Source organism: Phaethon aethereus (assembly GCF_964289735.1).
Source record: "Phaethon aethereus genome assembly, chromosome: 12".
Lineage (NCBI taxonomy): Eukaryota > Metazoa > Chordata > Aves > Phaethontiformes > Phaethontidae > Phaethon > Phaethon aethereus.
In genome coordinates, this window is record NC_138588.1 from 23,066,475 (window position 1) to 23,090,943 (window position 24,469).

Below are 24,469 nucleotides of genomic sequence, written 5' to 3' on the forward strand. Positions count from 1 at the left end.
CCATTGCGGGACATGTCAGGCTTCAAGGAAAAGTGTCTGCAGCAAAGGCATTTTTCAGCTTCCCAGCATCCTGCCGTTCCCATCCGCACGCTACCCAGCGTTGCTAGGTTTTGATTTGTGATTACTGCAATGAATACCGGAAGAGTAAGAGATGTATGAGGACTTTTCAAAATACAAAAAGGAAACCGCCCTAGTCTCATATTCAAGTATTAATGGCCTTGCTTTAAAAGCATCTGATAGCTTCCAATTGACAAAACCTAAATTTAGTCCAAGGAAGTCAAAACTTCTGATGTTAAGAGAGATGCTGAAGTGTGCACATTTGGGAAGCCCTTCTTAACAAGGGAACTGCCACACTAAAAACCCCCAAGTATTTTTAGATAGTAAAATGTTATTCTCCAGAGATCAACAGCAAGCCAGCTTTGAAAGCAGACAGGCTTTAACTGGGCGTGTGACAGTAATCCACTACATTTTATTTTGCAATTCAAAAGTTCTGAAGTCAGAGATCCCTCCAGTTTGTTGGACTACCCTGACTTTATAATGAAACTGCTGATCACCATTCTTTAATGGTGCCGCTAAGTGTGAGGGACCTCCACATGTGCTGCACTTTTTATTTAAAAAGGCCATTTTCAGATGAATGAAACCACGTCTCTTTGCTGAGGCATATCAAACCTATTGCCAATGGCACGTTTCTTTGCAAGACTTAAGACTGAAGGGAGAAGAGCTTTTCCTCGCTGTTAGAAAATTAACTAACAGCTTAAACTGAGCACTAGGGTCTATCGCAGGGATCTGAAGTAGGGAAATGATTAAACACAAGATGTGACCCAAAGGCGCAAGTTGCTTTCCGTGCAAGTGGATGTTGGTTTTGTATCATCTTGCACAGCTAAATCGCTTACTAAATACTCACAGTAACTGAACACTTATTTTCTGAAATATTTCTAAATATTTCAGAGGAAGCGGCTGCAGTGCTCACCCAGAGTGTTGTAGCATGACAGCTACAAACAAACCTTTCCATACAATGAAGGACACAAACGTACTTGAGGCGATAGCCACGTGTCGCTCCACACCAGCGCAAACCTGCTTCGGGGCGCAGAGGGGCAATCCCCACCCAGCAGCTCTCTCTTGCCCCAAACCAGCACCTTGCTGTGGGGCGATCTGCTGGCTCAACTCCCGGCCACGGCAGTGTTTCCATCAAGGCGGCAAATATGAGGGGGAATTTCTGAAAATTAAAGTGACCACAGCAACAACTAATGCCTATGTTCATACTCCTTAATTAAACAGGGGTGTAGACATCTTGCATTAACCCTCACTTACGTGGCCTCGAGTAACTCCAGCTCCCTTGGGGAAAAAAGTGTTGCTCACAGGGAGTTCCCCATGAAATAGCTGGTATTGGCAGCATGCTCCACCACGGCGACTTGTTTACATCCATTCGTATAACAAGTCTTACCGAAATGACCCCTACCTAATTGCTACATGAATGACAACATTGTGCAATCAGCATGGAAAGAATTTCTTTATAAAGGACACTGGTACGTATAAAGCGTGCAGCAGGTCATGAGTAAAGCAAGAGCAACACAGAATGAGAAAAACATGCTCAACATAGGCAATCCTGAAAAGTTAACTTTAATATGCACTACGGAGTAGTAGACAGCTCAGCTACATTGAAAAATATATATGCAAATATTGACTAGACTATGTAAAAGGCTCAGTTATTTATACCACCTTAATTTTCCTTGGTCCTACTTCCTGACAAGTAAACAGACTGCTTCGCTCCAGAGAGTTGTGCAACAGAAAGAGGTCCAAAAGTAAACACACAGACTCCATACTTCATTAGAGGTGAACTTGTTTACAGAGCAAGATTTAAAACAAAACCACAGAATCCGTCAATATTCTATATGTAACGACATACCCCTCCCTGACTCGGTATATTCTGTTTGTATGCTGTGACTCATCTGTTGTGTGGGCTGGGGAGAGCAGAGATCTTCTCGGTTTCCTGGGATTCTCCAGCGTATCAGACTCCTCTCCTGCATTCCTCCACGACACCGAGGAGGCTCATTACGTTTGACATCCACTTGCCAATGTCACCTACCTGTCCTGGGGATTAGCGCTGGCTACAGAGTTATTGCATGAAACTCAACGCATGTTGACACCGGACTGCTATGAATCACATGTACCAAGGTGGGATTGCGAAGGACTGGGGGAAGGTGTGACTCATCTGCCAGCTGATATAAAAATAAACTACTACTGAATCAAAAATGCATGACTTCTTCACACTATGTGCACAGGCAGAAGCTGTCACTATGCAGGAACTCAATCATCAGCTCTGCGCAGGCAAAAGAAACTTGAAAATAAGCAGTACTCCATTTTACCTTCCAAAGGCAAAGCTTACAGGGAAGGCATTGCGTATGGCATTAACCACCACAGGCGAGAGATGCCAGAGATGCTTTGAAATGTAGTAACAACAAAAGAAATCATTCCTGTACATCTACTGGTCACTCCCGGGAAGTCAATACTTCCCAGGACCACAGTGAATTATTTATTTGCATGGAAGCACAAGATGAAAGAGCAGTTTCCTGATTGCGTGGAGATGTTTTTCAGCCATGGTCATGTCCTGAGAGAGAGGAACTGGACTCAGAGTGATACAGTAACGGTCATGCAGCAAGTGGGCTCCCTGGCCTCAGGAAAAGGCTTAGGGTTTGGGAGACAAACATACTTTGGGGAAAAAAAAGTTAAAGCTTTGCAAGTATGCATCAATGTAGCAGACATGTTTGCCTCAACTTCTCAGCAAAGCGAGATTATAGAAAGAGGTAAGTCTTTTTTTCCCCTCTAACCTGCATAGCTGGAGGAAAAAAAAAAAAAGCTTTCAGACAAAGCTCATCTTAAAGGCTTATTATTTGGCTTCCATTTCGCTGGGAGGCTTTGCAGACATGGATATGTGAGCTCCGTCGGATACGACAGCAGCTGGATGAGGAGAGGCATCAGCTTTATGGCTGCACAGGCAGGTGCCTGCAACATCCAGCCATCCTCCTGCAGCACACTGACGTGGAGCAGCTCCGCGGGCTCTGCTGCCGCATCCAGGAGACAGGACAGCCCAGTGCCCCGGCATGCAGACAGCTTTGTCACACTTCTCTTCCCTGGAACACAGCAGCTTTCTAGAAGTGTTCATGAACAGCGTCTTCAGTTTCCCTTTGGCAAAGGGATGTTAAACACTTCGTAGACGAGAGATGTGCCTGTGGCACTGAGTAAGGATACAGAGGTTCCTACAGCAGGAAACATAGCGGTGTGTTAAGTTTAAAAGGTTTCGCAAATTTAAAACCCATTTAAAGTGTCTTCTACTAGACCTGAAAGCAGTAGGATCCACCTTTCACCCTACAGGATCGAGCAGCACTGCACACAACCCCCATCGCCAGCCCAGATCCCGATCACAGCAGTTAGTCAACAGGAGAGGCCAGTATCTCCATGTGCAACTCCAACTAGCTGGTTAGAAATACCAGCATATGCAAAAGGATGTGTAGGAGCTGCAGCCGATTGCAGCCAAAGATCCAAATGATGGGACGGGCAGGGATAAAAGCATGGCCATGTACTCCTTAACGTTCGCCTTACGCATAGGCAAGAGCGGCTCAAGCCAAAGGCTGCTGAAGAGTGAGAAAGACTGGGAAATACAGGCACTGCTTGCTGATAAAAGATGAGTTTTTATTAGAAACTTTGGAAGAGATGCTTCCCCTGTGAAGTCTGTAGGAGAGTTTAACTCAAAGGAAAGGTGAGAATCTGGAATCAACCTTAAAACAAAAAGACCATTCCTGCTGAAGGTCCTCAAACCAATAAGCAAAAAGAGCTCACAAGACAAAGCCAACGCAACCACTAAGACCTTAATGTTCCACCAGCAGGACCCAACTGCTGAAGATGGCCCAGCAGGCCTGCCAGGGCTCCTGCAAGCTGTGTGAACTGCTTTGTTCACCCCAAACCAAGCAGGAAGGTCCTGAGATGCTGCTGGGTGAGCAGGGTGCAGTTCGAGCATAGCAAAAGCTTTGCCTTTTGGTACACTGCCCAGCAAACACAACCATCTCAGGAGCTAGGGGCTCGGTCTGTTTGACCGTAGTCTAAGTAACTCAGTTTTCTCTGCCAACACCAGCTTCCCCACCCCAGTACTTATGTGGAACCAGACACTCAAACATCAGCCAGCGGTGGGGATAGAGGTCCTCCACTCGTCATCCTGCAAGATGGAGGGCCTGAATATGAATAAGAAGCCAAGCCTTTACTCCACAAACTTCAAGTACAGGGGACAAATGACATGCCCAAGTGACTGATCCAACACTGGAGGCAGGCTGGAGAATTTAACTGCTTCTGGCAGCCCTAGGAGATGTAAAAGCATCCAGTCAAGTTGGAGGGGGAGCTCCTCTTGTCCCTGAGGTACAGAAGCAGCAGATTTAAGTAGCTGTATGAAGCCTCAGAGCAAGGGGAAGCCCAGCAGCTGAGGAACCAGTCTTACTTAAGGAGGAAGGGAACACTTGGAACAGGCAGTCCTCAAAGAAGGTCATAGAGCAAGAGCCTAATTTGGAGGAATATCACTCACACTTGGACTTCTTGTGGACAGCTGTGCTACTCGTGTTAAAACACAGGTAGGTACTATCCAGCAAGAAAAAAAATGAGGTCTGACTGGCCACCACCAGTAAAGTGAGATCCTGGGGATGGCCCAGGCCAGGATGAATATTCTACGTCGGGATGTTCGTGCATGCGCACATCGATTTTACGGCAAAGAGCAACCATGAAACAGCTCAGTATGACACCAGCATCTTACAGGATTGATGACAGAGTAACATAACTAGTTTGCACAGAGATTGTTAAAACTATTCCAACTATCTTGGTCAGCAAACAGACAGTATCCCAGACTACCTAAAACCTAAAGGAATTCTTGTCCTTTCCTGAGACACCCTACAGACTGACCATCAGGTCTTTGACTCTGTGCCCACAGTTTGTGTTTTTTTGTTTCACTGCCTACATTAAGGTAAAGCAGTCATACACTATTTTAGGTTATTATATATTTAATTCCACAGTGAGACAGAAGAAACCAGCAGATGGTCACTGTGCAGCAGGCCCTTGACTCTTCTTTTGGGGTGGTAGAAAAGTTCAAGGAAGAATCATGAAAACTCATTTCTATAAGCAAACATCCCTCCATTTAGAGGGGCAAGGTAGGAAATTATAGCGGAGCTATTAGTTTCTCTTACTACAGAGAGGCATTGAAACATCAGAGATAGCATCAATTACCTGCAGAAACGCATCAGAGATGTCTGTTAGTTGGTTACTTCTGACCCAGGACTATTTCTGTTAGGTACTTCCAAATCTGATATATCCACCAGTATTGAGTTATTCTGAGAAGCACCAAAAAGAGCTATATTCACACAGTTTAGATCCCTTTATCAAACTTTTCACCGCTCCAGTGTATCTTAATCTAGTGTGAAATATGCCTTAAGATGTACGAGACCCAAGAAATCCATTCTTCTTCTCAGCTAATCTGAGCAGACTAGTGATCTTCATCTTAGTCATGCGGCAGACGAAGCTGGTGCTGATGGGAGGTAGCAGATGCAACTTCGGTGCCTTGTCAGAAAGTCTTTAAACATCGATGCTGATGGAGCATGTGGCACAGGAAGCCACAGAGTAGCTGCAAAACGAAGAGGCAGCTATCACACAGCTGTGCCGCTTCCTCCGTTTACATGGAAACATCTCACACAGAAGCTCATCCCAGGAATTAACTTCCTACAGAGCCCTGAATTACTGGGCTATTTGCTACTCTGTTTAACTACACCAAGGAAAATGCAAAACTAGACTGAATAGCTAAAAAAAAAAAAATTAATTTCACTAGTGTCTGATGAAGGCAACAAGTGAAGCAGGTACCTGATACCAACATACATCCTTCAGGCATCGAACTGTAGAATTGCTCTACAATTTGGGGGCAAAAGCCCCCCAAAAGCATTCCGTGCAATATACTGCCGGACTAGAATCATAGAGTCATTAAGGTTGGAAAAGAACTTTAAGATCGTCAAGTCCAGCTGTCAACCCAACGCCACCATGTCCACTAAACCATGTCCTGAAGTGTCATGTCTACATGTTTTTTGAACACCTCCAGTGACGGTGACTCCACCACTTCCCTGGGCAGCCTGTTCCAATGTCTGACCACTCTTTCAGTGAAGAAATTTTTCCTAATACCCAATCTAAACCTCCCCTGGCACAACTTGAGGCTGTTTCATCTTGTCCTATTGCTGGTTACATGGGAGAAGAGACCAACACCCACCTCGCTACAAACCCTTTTCAGGTAATTGTAGAGAGCAACAAGGTCTCCCCTCAGCCTCCTCTTCTCCAGACTGAACAACCTCAGTTCCCTCAGCTGATCCTCATAAGACTTGTGCTCCAGACCCCTCACCAGCTTCGTTGCCCTTCTCTGGACATGCTCCAGCAACTCAATGTCCTTCTTGTAGTGAGAGACTAGACTCCAAAGTCAGCATTAGACCTAGTTGCAAATTTCTCTCCAGAAGTAGCACTTGTCCTACCAGTGTGATTGAGCACTTTATGCCTCCTTAGCAACACTGGTTGGGCTTCTACAGGGGTTTTGATGCACAAAACCTTTAAGCTCCTGAGTTTGGAGGCTGTGCTTCTCGATTTGGTACATTGCAAGCAAGTCATGACCAAGTTTTCTGCAGCCTTTAGCATCCAAGACCACTCTCTTGGAAGGCCGACTGCCACAAAACACTTCCCTCCAGGCTAGTCCCAACTTCACGTGGACACATCCAGTCACATACTAGAGGTGAAGTATCTTTTTCAACACACTCAAAGTTATCCTACAAGGAGGTTCCTACTTGATCCATGTCCAAGTAGGCTGGTCCCTTCCAACCTATGTTTTCCTTCGATTAGTATCCAACAGTAATATATTTTAAAAACGTTTATTCTGAACATCCAGGAAAAAGGAAATCACCATTTAAATTCTTCTATTAGGAAAAACCTGATTTTTCTCCAAATGCTGCAGGTGATGACAAATCTGACTTCTCAGAGATACTGCTCACTGAGACCATCTGGTTGTACATGCAGTTGAACGCAGCGGTTGCACTAACAAGAGGACCACACTGCTACTGCGGCACTACAGCAATGCTTACACTAGTCTTACTTTTTAGGCGAACAGTGGGAGGTTCGCAATCAGACACGTTATTTGGCAAGATTAATTGGCTAATTTATTGAACAGTATGTCACATGTAACACTACTGTTGTTCTCCTCTGAGTCATACACACCATGGGTTTGGACACTTCTAGTCTTCATTTGGGGAGTCTATGATAATTGCAAGCAACCAGTCCTGCTTGCTGGAAGTTCAAGGCTTTCTGTTTGAGCAGTCAAAGTTTTTAAGCAAGGACCATCAAGGGGAGCCTGGCATTAACAACATCACTGAGAACAGACCCATCTATTTCCCGAAGTCAACACGTATTTAGTACCAATCTGTTTTCATGGACAGACAGTCCTCCCCTAATTCTCAGCATGGTATGCAGACACCAAGTTAAGGCTCCCTAGTCCTGGCAGCCTGACCACCAAAATTTATTTTCTTCAGCTTCCAGGTTCCATGGAGAGACCAGAGACATGGCTCACATCCTCCACCCGAGTTCCTGGCCTATTTCCAGTTATTTTAGCAGAACTGGAGCACAAGAGCTTCTAATAGCATTCAACAGATTATCAGAGCTGGGGTTGCGATGCCCGTGGGACCATACAGAGATAGAAATAAAAGTCATGTTGTTCATGAGGATTCTCAACAGTCTCTTGACAAATACTGGCAAAAAGGCTTGAGATGACAGTCAGCCCCCCCCGCAAGAATGTAGGGAAGAGAGATCTTCAAGGCAAGATGTCCATGTCTGACAGTAGCATACTCAGAAATACTTCCATTAACATGCACAGCATCAGATAGGGCAGAAATGCCCCGCATGGGTGAGTAAGTGTTGTAGGATGAAAAGTTTAGATTCATTAGGAACAGGAGAAAACCTATTAAAAATACTCAATCTAACCAAAATAAAGCCAAGCCCCCAACATTTGATCAGTTTTAAAATTCCTCAGTAACATCTTTAGGGAGCGGTAGAAAGCCAACAGGTGTAGAAAAAGCAGATGGGGATTCATTCAAGAGTCGTGAGGCACATGCGCTGGGGTGCCACAGAGATGGCAAGCATCAACAGAACTCAAGTAGGCAGCGAAGAGCAGAATTAAGTCTATTACTTATTCTGTGAACCTACATTTGATTTATTTACTACACAGGCTTCAGCAGAAACGTCCCAAGTCTCAAAAACACAGGTAACTGGAATTAAGTGATCACATTAACCTATCAAGAGCTTTGTGCACAGTACCAGATGCTACGACCAGAATACAAAATACATAGAAAAGAGCACCATATTTCAGTAGACGAGTCCTATTAAAAAACACGACAACAGTATTTTAGTGTTTCCAATACTGACAACTAACTTGGTTCCCAAATCCCAGATTTTGCATCCTATAAGAAGCAAAGACGCCACAAAACGTAGAGTGCAATAGCACCCAATCTCTAGGGGATGTGCTACACAAAATTAAGGAAACTGACTAGAAAAATTAATTGGAACAAGCAGAAAGGAAAAATGCAAGACAACTGCTCAGGCACTGCATATTAGGAGCTCAGAGCAGATGTATCTTTCATTCTGTTCAACTTAGTATTTTGGTAACATGAGAGCACATCCTCTGCCAGTGGAAGCTGGGTCCATCCAGGGAAAACAGGAAAAATAAAATCAGAAGAAAGTGTAAAAAATTACAGGAGATTTTTCCAAAGCCCACCGTCAATATATGATCAAGGCACAGAAGGAGCAGAGAAGGTCTTTGCTTCAGAGAGACTTCCTTGTGCAGTGGGTAGTCAGGGCTGTGGAAATATTTGGCATGAGGAACAGCACATGCTAAAAGTCTATATAGGTTTAAAAAGCAACCATAAATTCAGGGAAGAAAAACCCAAACACTATTAGACATAAGCTAAAGCACTACATCAGGGAAATCAGAGAGCTTGCCAGAAAAAAATTAAAAAATAATAAAACCCACCTTTTCCTTATCCTGTTATATTTTTCTCATATATGTTGTAGACTATGGTCGCAGAGAGAATACTGAGCCCATGGGCTTTTGGACACTCTTATGATTTAGTAAATATCAACAAAAACAGTATTTCAGGTTTTTATTAGAAAAGCTCTATGCTTCTTACATAATTTCCCGGATTTTAAGTCTTTACGTCACCTTTTTACAGTCTGTCATTCTATACGCACATAACTTTCCATCCATTGACGGTTCCTATGTTTTACAAACACACTTACATGGGTATTTCCCATATCAGTCAATCCTCACTAATGCAGTAGCCAGTTTACTAACGAGAGTTTCTAGGTCCAAATAATTATCCCGTATCATTATGATGTTAGTCTGACCAAATCTCTTCCAAAAACTCGTTTGGGACTAAGAGTTTGTCCAGCTCAGTAAGTTTGAGTCAGAGTTACACAACAAATATGATGGCAATATCTGATTTAATAAAGAAATCACAAAGTTTCTGTAAGCTTAAGGTAGGTTTACTTACCTGCACTTCCAAGTTGTTTATAAAACCTGTATTCTAAATGAAGCTGTGGTGCACGTGATTTTATTGGTTCCTAAAACAGAACAAAAAAAAAGTTGGTTAAAATCAGTTTGACTGAAAAAGTTATATCCTATACTTGACATTTTGTGACTGTACATAAGGCTTCAAGTTTCAAGATAAAACACCCTAAACTGAAAGTCTGACAACAGACTTCACTATCAGATGTCATCTAAATAATGAGAGAAAAAAATAAGACTTGCAATATGCACTCTGGAGGAAAAATAACTTCCTCATTTAAATCCAAAGTGCATTCATGGCAGTGAAATTCAAGAATTGTTCAACAAAGCTCCTGGTCCTTGAAAAATGACCTTGGACATTGGCAGGAGGAAAGTCAAAGCTGCAAAAGATCAAGTCCTGAGTTCACTTTGTGGACTGTCGTTGCCCACAGTATTTTTGCTGGTTGCTAGCCTATATTTTTGAAAAACGTTGAGTCATATAACTGTGTTTTAAGTCAGACCACAGTTGTATAAACCTACAATCTTGCTTGCAGCAAGCACTACAGTGCGGCCAGATATCTGGTAGATACACAGGAAGAAGTCTCCCCCTTCAGTAGCAGGTGTCAGTCAAACATCTCAATGCACTCAAGAATATTCTATTTTTATACACAGAATAAAAAAAGGGTAAGTCTGCAATGCACCCAAAACATTAAATTTCTCAACTCTTACTCATCTGGAATTTACGCACAGAACTTAATGCCTACGATACGTAAAGGCATTGACATGCAAGATTACAAAGCTTCTAAAAATATAAAGTTAACACAGAGGGAATTAAGAACTTGAGTAATTACCTTCTCAACTGTACACTTGGGATAGGCAGTAATGTGGATGCACCAACTGCCCACGGACACCTTTGAAATAGAAGTTAGTACTTGCCTCAATTTTTGTTTGGATGTTCTCAAAAGCAGGGAAATAAGCAAAAGAAATGCTCCATGCTCAAAACTATGTAAAATTCATAGCATGGCACAAAATTAGTCCAAATTTCAAAAACCTGCTAAATAGCTCTCTATTTCATGAGCTCATCATCTACAAGTTTGCCTATAAAGGAGGCCCCTAAGACCAACATAAAAAAAGTCCCTTTGTGTTTCACATCAGCTCCTATGAGTCGGAGCAAGAGCGTCCAAAAGAGGTTCAACAAAGAGTTTGAGCAAGCATCTTTGATACAGTGGAATAACTCTTCCGTCTGCATGGGAGGACATGAGGGCTTTAGCTGATCCACTTGTCTTTGTTTCATCTCTGGTCTGTACAGTAAGACTAATGTCCACATTTGGCATGAACTCCACATTAAAGCCTTCTTTTTAAGTCAGAAGAACAATTTTTGTACAGGAATTCAGGCAATTCAACATCCAGCCAAACTGTTCATCACCAGCTCAAGTCATCCCTTCCATCTGCCAGCAAGGGGGAAAAATGCTCCTGGTTGCTCCTCAACTTTCCGGTATTTAAAAACTTCAGAAGTCAAATATGACCAACTATTTAGAAAACAATGGTGAAAAATACTCTGAAGGCAAAACTGAACCTGTACTGAAGGCAAATATAAAGCAATGCAAAACCAAGTTTGTTACATAAGTTGCATTTAAATTAAGATAATTGTTGATGGTGGCTTGAGGGAGAGTCTGTAGACACCTGCAAAGGGATTTAGGGCAACGGGAACTCAGCCTGTTCAGTGAATAGTTTAGTTATCCAAATAAACAATTTGGACAGAAATAGAAGGATTAATGTATCAGGATGTGAAGCTGTTCACGACAAAATCAGGGAGAGTAAGCGCAAGCCACTTCTGCATCAGGCGCTGCTGGAGCCTGAGCTCTGGATGCTTGCCAGAGTCGTGGCAACTTCAGAGAAGATCATACCAGAACAGATGGTTGTCCTGTAGGCCAACGGCTTAAGGATGCTGGCAGATGTTGCGTTTGTAGTGAAAATAACTGAATTGCTACTGCCTGACATACAAAATCCACAGCTTGAACCAACAGGCATCACGGTCACTACGAGAGGGTAGCGCTTGGTACCTGCGCTCAGACTACACCCATCTGTTAAAAGGGCTGGTTTCATGCAGGGAAGAAATTCCTGCTATGTGCAACTCAGCATTAACAACTCTCAGAAGATTAAACCAGTAAATAAGGCTAAGGCATTTCAGAAGACAAACTCCTCCATGAACTAGATGCCCTTAACCAAATAACATTCAGCTGAGGATGAGGAGCTATATGGTGAGCTACATACAAGTCAGAAGACTGGCTGGCAGTGGAGAATACTGCCTTTTTCCAAGATTTTATCACCCCCTAAGAGAAACCAGGAGACATTAGCACTGAATGTCACAGCACCTTCTGATCAGCTCTTTGGCATCCATCACACAATTCTCCAATTTTCCAGTTTTAATGTCATGACAAGAGGCACAAGTAACTGAGACAGCAGGGTTGCAGTTGCAGAAGACAATCTCACACAACTAGAAGGACTCGGAGCAGAGTTTTGGCTTGGTCCAATGATGCAGATAAAAGAAAATGCTGCCTTCAAGCACGCTGAATGCAGCTATTCTATCTCTAGTCTGCAAATTATTGGAGGGATGAATAAAATTACAGTTAAGTACACATGTAAGAGAAGCATATTTGCTGCTGAGGAGGCTGAGTAATTCTTACTCCTGGGGAATATGGTTTAAGATTAGGAGACCAAAAAAAACCACCCATCTCTCCTACTGTTTCCTCAATCTCAAAAAGAGCAGGTATGTAAATGCCTGGATGGCCACCGGATGGCAATTCCAGTCCTTCACACATGAAAGACCAGAGATTTTTAAGTGTGAATCACAACAGGGTGAGTAAAACTGGAGTGTGTTGCAGAGTAACTGCTTTAAAACTCAGATTTGGGGAGGGAGGGGTGGAAAGAAAGAATGCTACCAGAAAAATAGGTAAGATTAAGGTAGCAATAAAGGTAATGCCATTCAGCCCTGTCGTATGGCTACTGAAAGGTTTCAGGTTACTGGGAGGTGTCACTGCAGGCACTGTTTTGAGAGAAACAAGCATCCTTTGGACTAATACAGATGCATTTTTCCTGCATTATTACTTCCTTATGCCTTCCAATGCTATAACTTTGTGGGATTATCTTTTAAAGTGAATTAGAAGCGTTACCGATTCAATAAAACACCTCGCCTGTGTACACAGTGCACTTTCTATTGTCAGATCTGCCTAAAATGCGAGCACCAGTCCTCCTTCCTGATGTGGATCTATATCGAGGACATCCTAAGCTCCACTGCAGGTGTTTGTTTTAGGGAATATCTTCTGACATTTGCCAACAGGCTTGAAAACAAGTCCTTCCTGCAAAGCCGTAACTATTTTTCATCTACTATGCATCATATAAGGAGAACGCTAGAGATAGAAAATCTGCAGCACTTGAACATGATCAGAATTAATGCACCAAGTCCATCTTGATCTTCTGCAATCTGAAGGACTCCTGTCATTTTGCCAGACAACATCGGTTGGGCAAACAGGCATGCTTGCTGCTAACATCAAATTAGCGTTACAGCTTTAACTCCAGATTCTAGGGTTTGGCTCAGTGATTAAAGAGCATACAGCTGAAAAAAGAGCACATCAGATGAAGACATCGAATTTGAAAACCCCAAGAGACTAATGAAAGTCTTTGTTTACAGATAGGAAAAGTTAAGGCATAAATGTAAACTACTGGGCTATAATTTTATAAATGTGTAAGAGCTGCAAGTTAGAGAGCTTCTCCATCCCCTAGACTCCTACTTCAAACCACCGTTGACCACAGTGCCTTCATGCCCTGAAGCAGTCTTCAGAAGAAGACTTTTCACCTGGACCACTCACTGGAAACAAGGAAGCTGTCACTGTGGACACACCTGGGGAGGGCTACATCAACTGCAGGGCAGAAAATAACCTGATAACTTGTAATACTGGATGAGAAGAAAGCTGTGAATGAAACTCCTTGCACAAGTTCTGAAGTTCGCTACTGTTGAGGCTTGTGTTTTTTAGCGCAACTCCCGCAATGCTTTGGTGAGCCAATTTGATTCATTTTTACCATCCTATGATGTAAAAAGAGAAAGTCATTCTGAAGATGCTGGAGCTATATATCCTCGGCCACCCAAATCAGCTAGAGGAAAGACCAACCTTTGCTAAATTGGATCTTGTTTTGCCTGTTATGCCTGCAGCCTCAGCATCGTACCAGACTGAGCTGTGCTATTCTCCCCCAAGGGTATTTTAACCCCTGAAACACCCCCCTTCCTGCCTCTCGACCCCAAAAACATGGGAGCAGCAGGCTGCACAGAGCCACACTCCTAACCAAACGCTCTGACAACAGCCCATCTAGAGAGAGGTGAGTCTGGAGAGTCGATGGAGTCCTGAACAGAAAGGCTCAACCCAGGGAGCGGGTCACCCCAGGGACATTCACTGGGACCTGGCAGCCAGCTTGGAAAGAGGAACAAGGCTCTCACCGGTACAAGACAGCTAGAGACCATTTAGGTACCAAAAGTGTTCAGCAGGTGGAGGGATGAGTTCTTTCCTCATTTTTAGTGTTCTCAAGAATTTATCTTAGTTTAAATAAGTTATTCTAGCTGAGGGTGAGAGCGCAGCATTAAGCCCAAAGTGAGAAAGTTGCTTTTTGTCTGAATTTTTAACATTAAGTACAAGTCATTTAAGAACACCCAAAGCTTCTACTTACCAGTTTGATCGCTACATATTCATTGGTGTAGAGATTTTTACCTGTGAACAAAAAAGAAAAAAAATCTTTTGGTTCCACATTCAACACTTGCAGACAGAGACGCAACACAGAAGAGCGTCACTGATGGCAGAGCTCTCTTTTCTCAATTCCCCACTGAAGTTCATGCCTTTAACAAAGTGTAAGCCTCAAAATAAAAAGCTGCAGCAGTTCACCAGGGCAAACACTATCTTCCATTCAGCATAAGGTAATCATGTTTTATGGTAGCACTTATGTCCGATGCAAGTATTTGAGGAGGTATCCCAGACACATTAGGTTTTATTACCCACATCATGCCAAAAAAGTCCGGGGAACAAAAAATGAAGAGAGTCAGATCATAATTTCTTTCAGAAATGTCTTGACTCTGCTGGACACTGAACAATTTTATCCTATGATCTATAGGGAGTTTCACTAGCTTAATCGTGCTACATATCAAAGCGAGTACTGCAAGGAGGCATATGAAAATAACCTTTGTACCAACACACAGCTTTCATTTCTTCCTCTACGAACAGGCAGGCAGCGTATATAAAATGCCTTCTGTATGCAAGCAGCACAAAGGCAATCCTCATAATCTAATAAGGTCAATAACTCTCAGTTGCAATATGGTGCCAATGATGTTAAGAAAATACACTAAGAGATCAAAACCCATTCTCAGGACCCCAAAACACAAAGCAGAGTCTAGCCTGATACTAGCTCTGGCAAGCACGAAGGGCAAGAGCCTAGGACAAGTATAACCAGACAAGCACACAGCCAGCTGCTGTTACACTGCAGCTCCATGACTCTGAGCCACAGTTGCTACCCATGTGTGCTACAGCTGGAGGTGAATTTTTCCTCCAGGAACCTGTCTGGTGTTTGAATCAAGCCCTTGGCCTCCTTCGCGAACTGTGGCAGAGATGCACAGCTACATGTGTCAAGGAGCATCTCTCTGCTTTCTGAAGCTGCCAGTTATCGTATCATTCAATGTCCTCCAGTTCCTCTGCTAGGTAGTTTGAGCAATCGCTCCCCCTTCACCTTCTCCATGCTGCTCATGGTTGACAGCAAACTCTCCTGGAAGAGATAAGACTGGGGAAGGATGCTGAGGCAGTCCTTGTACCTGATCTGTCCCATCATCCCGACATCTCTGCTACCTTTCTGACCTCCTCTAGTGCCACCATATCCTTTGAGGAGGGCAGCCTCCACTGCACAAAGCTCCCCATGGTTTTATACAGAACAGCGTTGACCTTCTTTACTCATCATTGCTAGAACCACTACAGCACAAGTCACGCTTTCATTGAGTGACTGTGTAGCTCCAAAATTCAATAGCAATCTATACTGGATGTTATCAGTGCTTGTTTGTAGCATCAGCTTCGCTCAACTCTGTTACACATTTACTTTCCAATTCCTGTAATGGCTGTTGATGCTTAGAACAGACCAGCTACTGAGAAAGTCCAGGATGGGGAGTGACATACTTCAGGGCAGGCAGGAGTTTGGGCAGCTCCAGCATATTTACATGACACCATTAGAAAACATGCCACGTCATCCTTTGCATACAGATACTCTTTGCATGCAGCAACTGCATTGGAAGACTCAAAAAAATTAAAGACGTTATGAACATGAAAGACGACAAACAGTCATCTTCAAATTCTGACATATTAATCAGGTGAAATTCCCCATTTAGTTATTTTACTTCATAACAGCTTCATATTTTCTGCATTCAACTTCTTCTGATACCATCCCCACTACGTTGCACAGTGTAGTTCTTTCCTCCGAATTTCGGATCAGGCACTCCCAGTCCAGGTCCCGCACAAGCAGATTGCTGTAACATTCATCAGGAAGCAAAAAAAAAATTTATGGAAAGTTTCAACCTGCCACAGTAACTGGCAATGCTGTTTAACAAAGAGCAGGCATTTAAATGTGAGGTTAAGTATCCTTAGAGGAAGTGTTTTATGAAAAGCAGATGTGCAAGCTGAGCTCCAGGCATTAACCCTTGCAACACAGGGTTGTTTCAATCTGTTTCTTCAGAACTTTTCATAAAAGCTATTATGTCCAGGCTGGAAACGAAGTGTAGAAAGTAGGTTTTGCAGTTGCATCAGGAACACTCAGAGGTTGGAAGGTGGCTTCAAAGCACTGAAAGAGCTGGAAGGCCAAATCAGTGGAAAAGCAGGTGGCAGGATAAACTACTTCACCCTTTTAGACAGATAAGGGCTCCAGCCCAACGCTATCCGACGGCTGGCGGGGGGAGAACGTGCAAGGGCATTAAGGGAAGGCAGCCTAAATACCCTTAAATTATCTGCTCAGTATTAGCTACCAGCAAATGAGTCATATCAGCAGCTCCAGCTGTAGCTCGCCTACTGACACTTCCTCCTCCCCTCCTCTTGATAGGGATTAAACTCCTATCAAGATGCTCAGTTTGATGACACTGAGCCCAGACTAAGGGAAGCTCCAGCCCAAACGCGTGAGAAAGATGCTTTAAGCAGCAAAAAACCCAAAGAAGGAGGCATGGGAACGCCACCCCCTACGGATCCCACAACCGCCATCACAATCTTGGAGATGTACCATTTCGAGGTAGTTTTGGCGTTCAACATGTGGGGGTATAAATCCATCCCACAGACCTTCTAGAGGTACTTGTGCTCTCCCACCAACATAGGATAACGATATTGGGGAAAAGGTGCTCTTCCAAGCTCGTTTCAAGGCAGAGAAGGACATTGCCAACACCCTCCATGTATATGGAGCCATAATCCAGCCTATTATGATCTGGTTCATAAGGCTGAGGACTAGATAGAAGATAATTTTGGTAATGAAATTCCTCAGTTAAACTGGGGTTAGCAAAACACTACTCAGCAGCCAAAGGTAAATGGACTAATTAATCCTTCAGTTCATCCCCTTCAGAGCATGCACTATGGGGAGACTCTGAACATAAGGGGGTGCCAATGGGTCCAGCTTCTGAACTCCAAACCCCTCCTCCTAAAGCTGCAGCACGAGATGCTTGCTTTGCCAGCTACGACGGCAAAGCAAATCCCCAAAATCTCTCCAACTGGCTTGCTTCAGAGTGACCTCTAACCCTCGGTTTTGCTATGACACTGTTCAAGGTGTAACGGTTTCTTCTTCCTCCTTCTACACGGCAGCACTGGTATTAAAATGGAAGAGTAAAGGTAGTACTGCTCACAGGAGAAAGTGAACCTGCACAGTAAAATAAGTCATGAATAGAAGCTGCATCTTATCTTACTTAGTAAGACAAAGGATCTGTAATACAGCTGAGATGATATAACTGCGCTAACAAAAGCCTTTCAAGTTCAGGCAAAGCTTTTGATGGAGCAGCGATTAAGTTCATGCCTCAGTTTTGGGTAGTCCCACTGACAATTACGAACTACATATTCTAAACGAGAAGCAATGCATTAAGTCACTGGCATTCACGTGGGAAACCTAACAGAGTGGATTTCTCAAGCCCTGGCAGTAAGATGCGTCGAATATACAGACCGATTGCAGACCAGCAGAGGAGCCCAAACCGATCAATCTCTCATGTGCGCTATTCCCACAGGTCAAAGTTAAGAGCCACAAGTACCAGCCTCTTATCAATGACAACAAATCAAAAATGCTTTGACCCTTCCTTCTAGCTTGTTGCTACACGGACAATACATTTTGATGACAGATCAGGGCTGGGTAATGGCACAAACATCCAACTAGTTGTCCTGAAGACCAAGCAGAGCTCACACCAGACAGCATGGCATCTGCAGAGAGACCAGATCCCACAGGCAGCTGAAACATGAGTTCACATTGATTTTGTAGTGCCAGCTTTGCTGCCCCTTCTACAGCACGTCTCCAAATAATGGCTCCTACACAGGAGTTACTCTTACCCATGCCCTCCACATCTAGCATTATTCTAGTCTGATATTCACATCATGATTTTGTTATTTGGAAAGCAGAGACAAAACCAGCCCCAGTATCAGATGTTCTTATAATTTATTTCCCCCCCCCCCCCGTAAAATTGTTTTACTTGTTTTAAAGCAGGAGCTCCTGGCTTCACACTGCAGCCTGGGAGTCAGCTGGGTGGTTCTCGTTTTTGGAGTGCGCCTTCCCAGATCTGATTAACCTGCTCTGACTTGGCAACATACAAATAAGCAGCTTTTCTTCTAGTTTGGGGCTTGCTGCTCGCTGCCGAGATGCGCTGAATCTTCATGAGACCTCCACGTGAATCACACTGACATCTGACTTCCGGTCACTACGCCATTTCTTTGGGTAGCACACGAAAACAGACTTCTTCAAAAATCCCTTTGGTGCACTAGCCTATCAAGGGAGGATATAAGCAACATACAGGATCAAGCCCCCCTAACTTTTTTTGACCCATCCAAGCAGGGAGAACACTGCATCAATCGTAATTTTAAAATAATTGAATACAATGTTTCAAAAATGCCAGATAATGTTTGCATTAGAACAAAAAGATTAGGACTCCAGACTACAGCTTCGCATTAAAATAAGCCCCTGGTCTATCCAGTACTTAATGCTCATTTTAGAAAACCCTCCAACCTACCGAAACTGAAATAATTATACATTAGTACCTTTTTAATTGCTTTACTAACTAAGGGTGACAAACACTGGGAAAAACGAGACGTTTGAAGAGCCTTATTTATCCCTAACATGGCTCATGGTTCAGGATTTCAGGTAAATACAAGAAATACCCACTGGGTAAGTCCATGAGTTGATGTAAGGAGGTGGTTCGTAGGCTCAGCTGGTGATATCTTTTCTACAGTGAAGTTTACAGCCGTGGCTTATCACAGCACTAGATTTAACAGGTTAAATCCTGTTTTTCCCAAGCAGTGAGCACCTACTGACATCACACGATTTTACAGCTCTGTGAGCTCGTTTGTCAGGCTGTCGTACGTAATGCCGGTTCTCCTATCAGCTTAGGGTGGAGACGCAGGACCTCATAACGGCAGAAGTCGCATTATAAAACTTCAGGTGTGCTCCAGCTCCCAAGGCAGCAGGAGAAGTGACTTGGCAGATAACCAGGAGCTGTGTGACAGAGCGTGGCCGTGCATGAAAGGCAATGAAACCCTGTAAGCGCGCCGAGCCCAGCCCAAGGATGGCAAGCAAGATCCCCTGCTCTTCGCTGGCACTGTACCCCTGCTAGTAGGTTGAGCCACTTCAGAAACCAAAGCTCTTACAGACCACCTAATCTGCAGCCTGTCTGAAGAAACAGCAGTCGGTTAACCCCATTTCATCTTATTACCCAGACGCTGAGTTTTGCATTCATCTTCCCATTCCAGCTCCTCTGCAGGCTGGAATCCAACTGCGCTGCTCCCACGTGCTTCAAAAAAGTAATATTCCTGGGGCTATATGTATTTGCAGCAAGAAGGATCAACCCTAAGCAGCAAGCTTGATATTTGCAGAAAACAGCTTCGGTACATACATGCCATCTCCTCCCTGAACAATCAATCCTCTGTCTGTCACTGGGGCATGACACAAGAGCAGCTTAGAGTGAAAACACAACACCTGAAAAAAAGAGAAATCCTTCGGGGAACTGGAAAAATATTTCCCCTTGTTTATCAGTGTGTGACTTTGCTCTTCCTGTCTTACTAAAAGTATTCATTGGTGTTTAACTTCTCCAAAACCACGTTAAAAAAAAAGCCAAAAAGCAGAGGGCACGCCACTCATCTCTGCAGGACAAAACTGTTATCAGAGACTTGTTTGCTCGTATTTCAGATGCACTGCTTCTCCTTCCCCCCAGCGATAATTAGCATCACATCTGTGCAATAGAAATATCTGATATTTGAGCAAACAGGAGTTCTTAAAGCTATAATGACTGGCAAAAAGCAATAGAAGTTTAAAAAAAAAAGTAATACACTTCTGTAGGGACCTTACATCTAATTGCTGTTATCAGTACGTATGGCTCATTGCCCAAATACAGCGTGCTACTTAGTTAACCAGTATTAACACAACATTTACCAGTGTACTGAAAAAAAAAAAAGCTGCTCAATTAACAGGTGCTGCTTTTTCCATAGTCAAAATTGGATACCTCTGTAAACTGATTTTTTCAGAAGTGAAATCTCGTGTAGCATCTGTGCTTTGAAACAATACATTAGTCAGAAATCCGATACCACTAAAATTTTGAGAAACATGAAAAAGAACCATGATGAAAACAGGATTGGCATTTGGGCACCAGCCAAATAAACGCAAGAGCCCATTTACCTGGAGGGATCCACTGCCGCTGCTGAACCTCAAAAAGCAGAGCTTGGGTTACAAAGCAATTCAACATCTCCATGGGGATCCTGCTAACGTGACGTTTGCTGCTGGGGAGGCTTTGAAAACACAATACAGCTATTCATGTTACGTTACTGTAAGGATCCAAACCTATCTTCAGCTGCCAACAATGCTCATGTGCATGAAGGTGAGAGGTTTTGTCCCTGCCCTTGGTTTCTCTCCACCTTTGGAGCATTATCTCTGCTCCTGCAAATCAATGAAACTTCTCTGATGTCATGCTGAAACCAAAGCTACCCTGAGACAGATCAGCAAGCTGATGAATCTTCACACTGTGGAGAAGTGGCACATCACACAGATGCAATAACCAGACCTTAGAATGAAAGATCACATAGACTAATCTAAGATTACATAGATTCTGAGCAGCAATCTACAAAGATACTATGAGTAGTTACGTATTACAACCCTTTGGTTACCTGAAGCAATTTCCTGATGGATTTATTTATCCCTTGAGCCTGAGGCACAGATGATTTTCATTTCAATTCTAAATACATACCAAGTTTTGGGCAAATGGTATTTGTGTCAGCCAACCTGTCTTCAGCACCCTCAAGTTCACCACCACAGCAATCCCATTCATTCAGCAGAAGAGGAGAAATGCAACCATTTTAAGTCAGTCAGGATCAAGACCATCACAAGCTGCTGCTTCTGATCTACAGCAACTACTCCAAAACAATGTATTGGGAGCTTAGGGGCATGTAATTAAGAACACCGGCTGCTTCCCCTAGCTCATTTAAAAAACAACCATCATTTGTTTAGGATGACTTAAGAGCCCAATGCACTACAGCATAGTGCATTGGGCTCTTAAGTCACCCTAAACAAACAATGCATTAGCCTAGCCATCTGTGTGGGTGACCAGCTGCAAGACATGTGGCTAGAAGACCAACGGACCACGAAAAAAAATCACAGGCTGCTGGGCCAGTTCAGCAGCTGAGAAGCAGCAGCCAGATGGCCAGTCGGCACACCCTGCTCTTCGCCAGTGAGTTAAACACACAGGATAGATCAGGGATAGGGTGATGGGGCTGAAACTAGGGCACTGAGGTTAGTGCAGTATGTGGAATAGCGAAGATGTAGCCAAGCGCTGGGAAAGTCTCACCCATTACTTTAATAGGGCGCCCTAGCTGATGAACAAGAAATTGAGAGCAAGATTTAGCAATTCAGGCAGTTAAGAAGATTTTTTTTCACCTTAGGCAAGACATTCAGCGCTGAGAACAGTCTTCATTGTTGGGATTGTTCAAAATTTGCATCTTTGGCCTCTCCAATGTATTCACTTTGACTTTATGCAAATAAAAATAATGCTAACAGTTACATCTTCTGAGTCAGAAGCTTCAGGTAAGGCAGCTTGACACTTGGGAAACAAGCACACGCATTTCTGAAGCCGGGGTAAGTTTTTATGTATTTATATTCCAGTGGTGAAATGCTAATCTGCATAATGTAGGCCACTAAAACAGTTACTTCTTACCTAGTCTGAGTTCTCCAAAGTTCCCACACCCAATCTTCTTGCCCACTCTGAAGTTGGGTCCCACCATAAGAACGCCAGAAGACGCCGATGAGCTTGGTCGAGAACCGTGCCCGCTCCTCCCCGGCATTCCTTTTGTCGTCCGCTGCCTTTCATCCTTTTCCCTATTAGGATGGTCCATGATCTTAGTGAAATATCTCCGCCAGCAGGCTGGCGGAAAGGAATTGGAGTATGCACTCTTCTCCTTATAATAGAAATATATACCCACAAGTATCTGAGTCAGGGTTCAAGAGAGTCATGGAAATGCATGGAGTTCTTTTGGCACTGTATCCAGTTTTCTAATGCATCTTGATAATGTACGAAGGGGTCAATTATGTTCTTGAGAACTTCAATAAAGGCAGGTTGCTTTTGGTTTCTTACCTGGGGAAAAGAAAAAGCATATATGAAATAAAAATCATTATTTTAAAATACCAAGCAAGAAATGTACAACAGAGCCAACGTCCAGAACTTTCCTGGCCTTGAGGAAATTAACAGCCATATGGGAACTTTACCATTTTCTTAAAAAATTTGTGATAAAAAGCCCCGACATCACAAAGAAATGTAAGTGCTGCCCACCCCGTGCTTGCTATTGGAGTTATGGGGACTCACGCCACACATACTAACAACAGCAATTTCAATTGCACCAGCATGTCGGGTGGAAACTGAAAGGAGATCACATCCCATCTCTAAAGCAACTGTAAAGCATGAAGTTTGTTTTCTTCTCACTTCATGCATTTATAAGGTATTACACAAAAGCCAGACAAAAAATAGAAAGTGGCAAATGAAAGGTGTTAAGAGAAGAAAGTATTGAAGCACTTAGGATGTTGCATGTGTCTACCACACTAAAAAGTGAAATTCTACTTATTTTACATCTTTTGAAGTTGACCTCAGATATATTTACTAATTGAGACTATTGTCTTAGATGATCAAAATTAGCCAAAGCAAGATTTATTATTTTAAAAAAAGCTAGAGGTTCCTGAAAGCTGTATCAACATACAGTTCACGTTACTATCACGTTCATCTTCTATGTTTTTGTTGCCAAAAAAAAAGATGATTTGTAAAAATAGAAGTTCTAATGGCAGTGGGTGAAGGATTCGAGGGCCAAGATCTTCTCCAGCAGCCTGTCCAAACTTGTCACCACCTTAATCCCAAGGGCAGACACCTCTGGACTACTCCAGACAGCGCACTGGTGCATCTCATGAGCAGTCTGCCAAAACTCTGCCAAAAGAGGACAAGAAATAGATTCTCAATCCACGCAGGCCAAGCGGTTCCTCTGTGCCCATGGACCAGCCTGAAAAGACAGGCAGGAGCTGTATGGACCCAGTAGGTCCTGCTCCACAAGTGCAGTCCAGGCAGCACAGGGAAGACTGACATCTCGCTGCGAGACCTCTCCTGGGACATGAACGCACACTGGATCGTTGGAGCGGCCGAGTGATTCAGCTCGGCCCCGCTGTGGTCAGAAGACATTTCTACCACTTGGACGTGAAACTCTGAAGGCTCCGTAGCAACAGATCATTGCAGCCCGATGGGACAGTCCAGAGGTACCAGTGGTGGTGGGCAAGCCTCCCCTCATCTCCCAAGCAATCAGCGGGGCGAAGGAAAAGGTTGCAGCATGCTTTGTCTGTACAGATGGGGCACTGGGAGCCGGTATTAGGCAGCAGAAGTGGACACTCCGGAGATGCCCGAGGTGCAGTTCTTAAGCAAGACCTAGAATAAACGTACCTGGAGCTACCCCCCACATCCCAGGACCTACACATACTGGATGGTACTCCTTTCGGGGACACTGTTGCATTCATGATTTCCCAGATGTGAATGGAAGACTGCCTAAATAATTTTAGAAACAAGGTTTGTGTCCTACTTCTGCGTGGATGCCTATAGCTGAATTTTCAGTGTTTGCATGGAAGTTAGCAAATACCTCCAAAGTCAGCAGAGAAGTGCTAAATGAAACCACCTAAACAAGAGTCATTGTTGAAGGACATCAGTAATCAAACACTATCAGGTACGCCCAGAAACACAACCATATTTACGAGAGTGCAAAAGTTACTTAAGGCAGTTGGCTCAGTCCTCCTGTAGCAATACATTTAGTATAGGATTTAGCAAGGGTTTCTTCTGTTCATTTCATGAAACGAAGCCAACCTACCTACTTCCAGTCATCCAAAATTAAAGACAAGAATTCATAACCCATCCGCAAACCACTGGCCTGGAAAAAAAGCACTAGCCCTTTTGAAATAAGGGTATGCTTTCCCTAGCCTTTAACTGTGGTATACTTTTATTTCCGGAAACTTTTGTTTTGATTTAAGGCATCTGTATACAAGGCAGAAGACATTCATACTAGGTCCAGAAAATGCAGGTAGCAACCAGCTGGAAATTCCAGTTTCTGAACATTGAACTAG

The 24,469-nt window shown here is 43.5% G+C and overlaps 1 protein-coding gene across 3 annotated transcripts in view; it reads right to left on the bottom strand.

Moving 5' to 3' along the window:
• The window catches only part of CSNK1G1 (casein kinase 1 gamma 1), a gene marked incomplete at its 5' end in the record, with an annotated part of 63,505 nt that extends 41,287 nt beyond the window's left edge, over positions 1–22,218 (bottom strand). For all 3 annotated transcript variants that reach the window (XM_082004995.1, XM_082004994.1, XM_082004993.1), the window contains 3 exons: positions 9,600–9,669; positions 14,312–14,352; positions 22,041–22,218. In XM_082004995.1, the coding sequence (XP_081861121.1) occupies positions 9,600–9,669; positions 14,312–14,352; positions 22,041–22,218 (289 nt within the window). The remainder of the gene's footprint in view (positions 1–9,599; positions 9,670–14,311; positions 14,353–22,040) is intronic.
• Between the last annotated feature and the right edge of the window lie 2,251 nt (positions 22,219–24,469).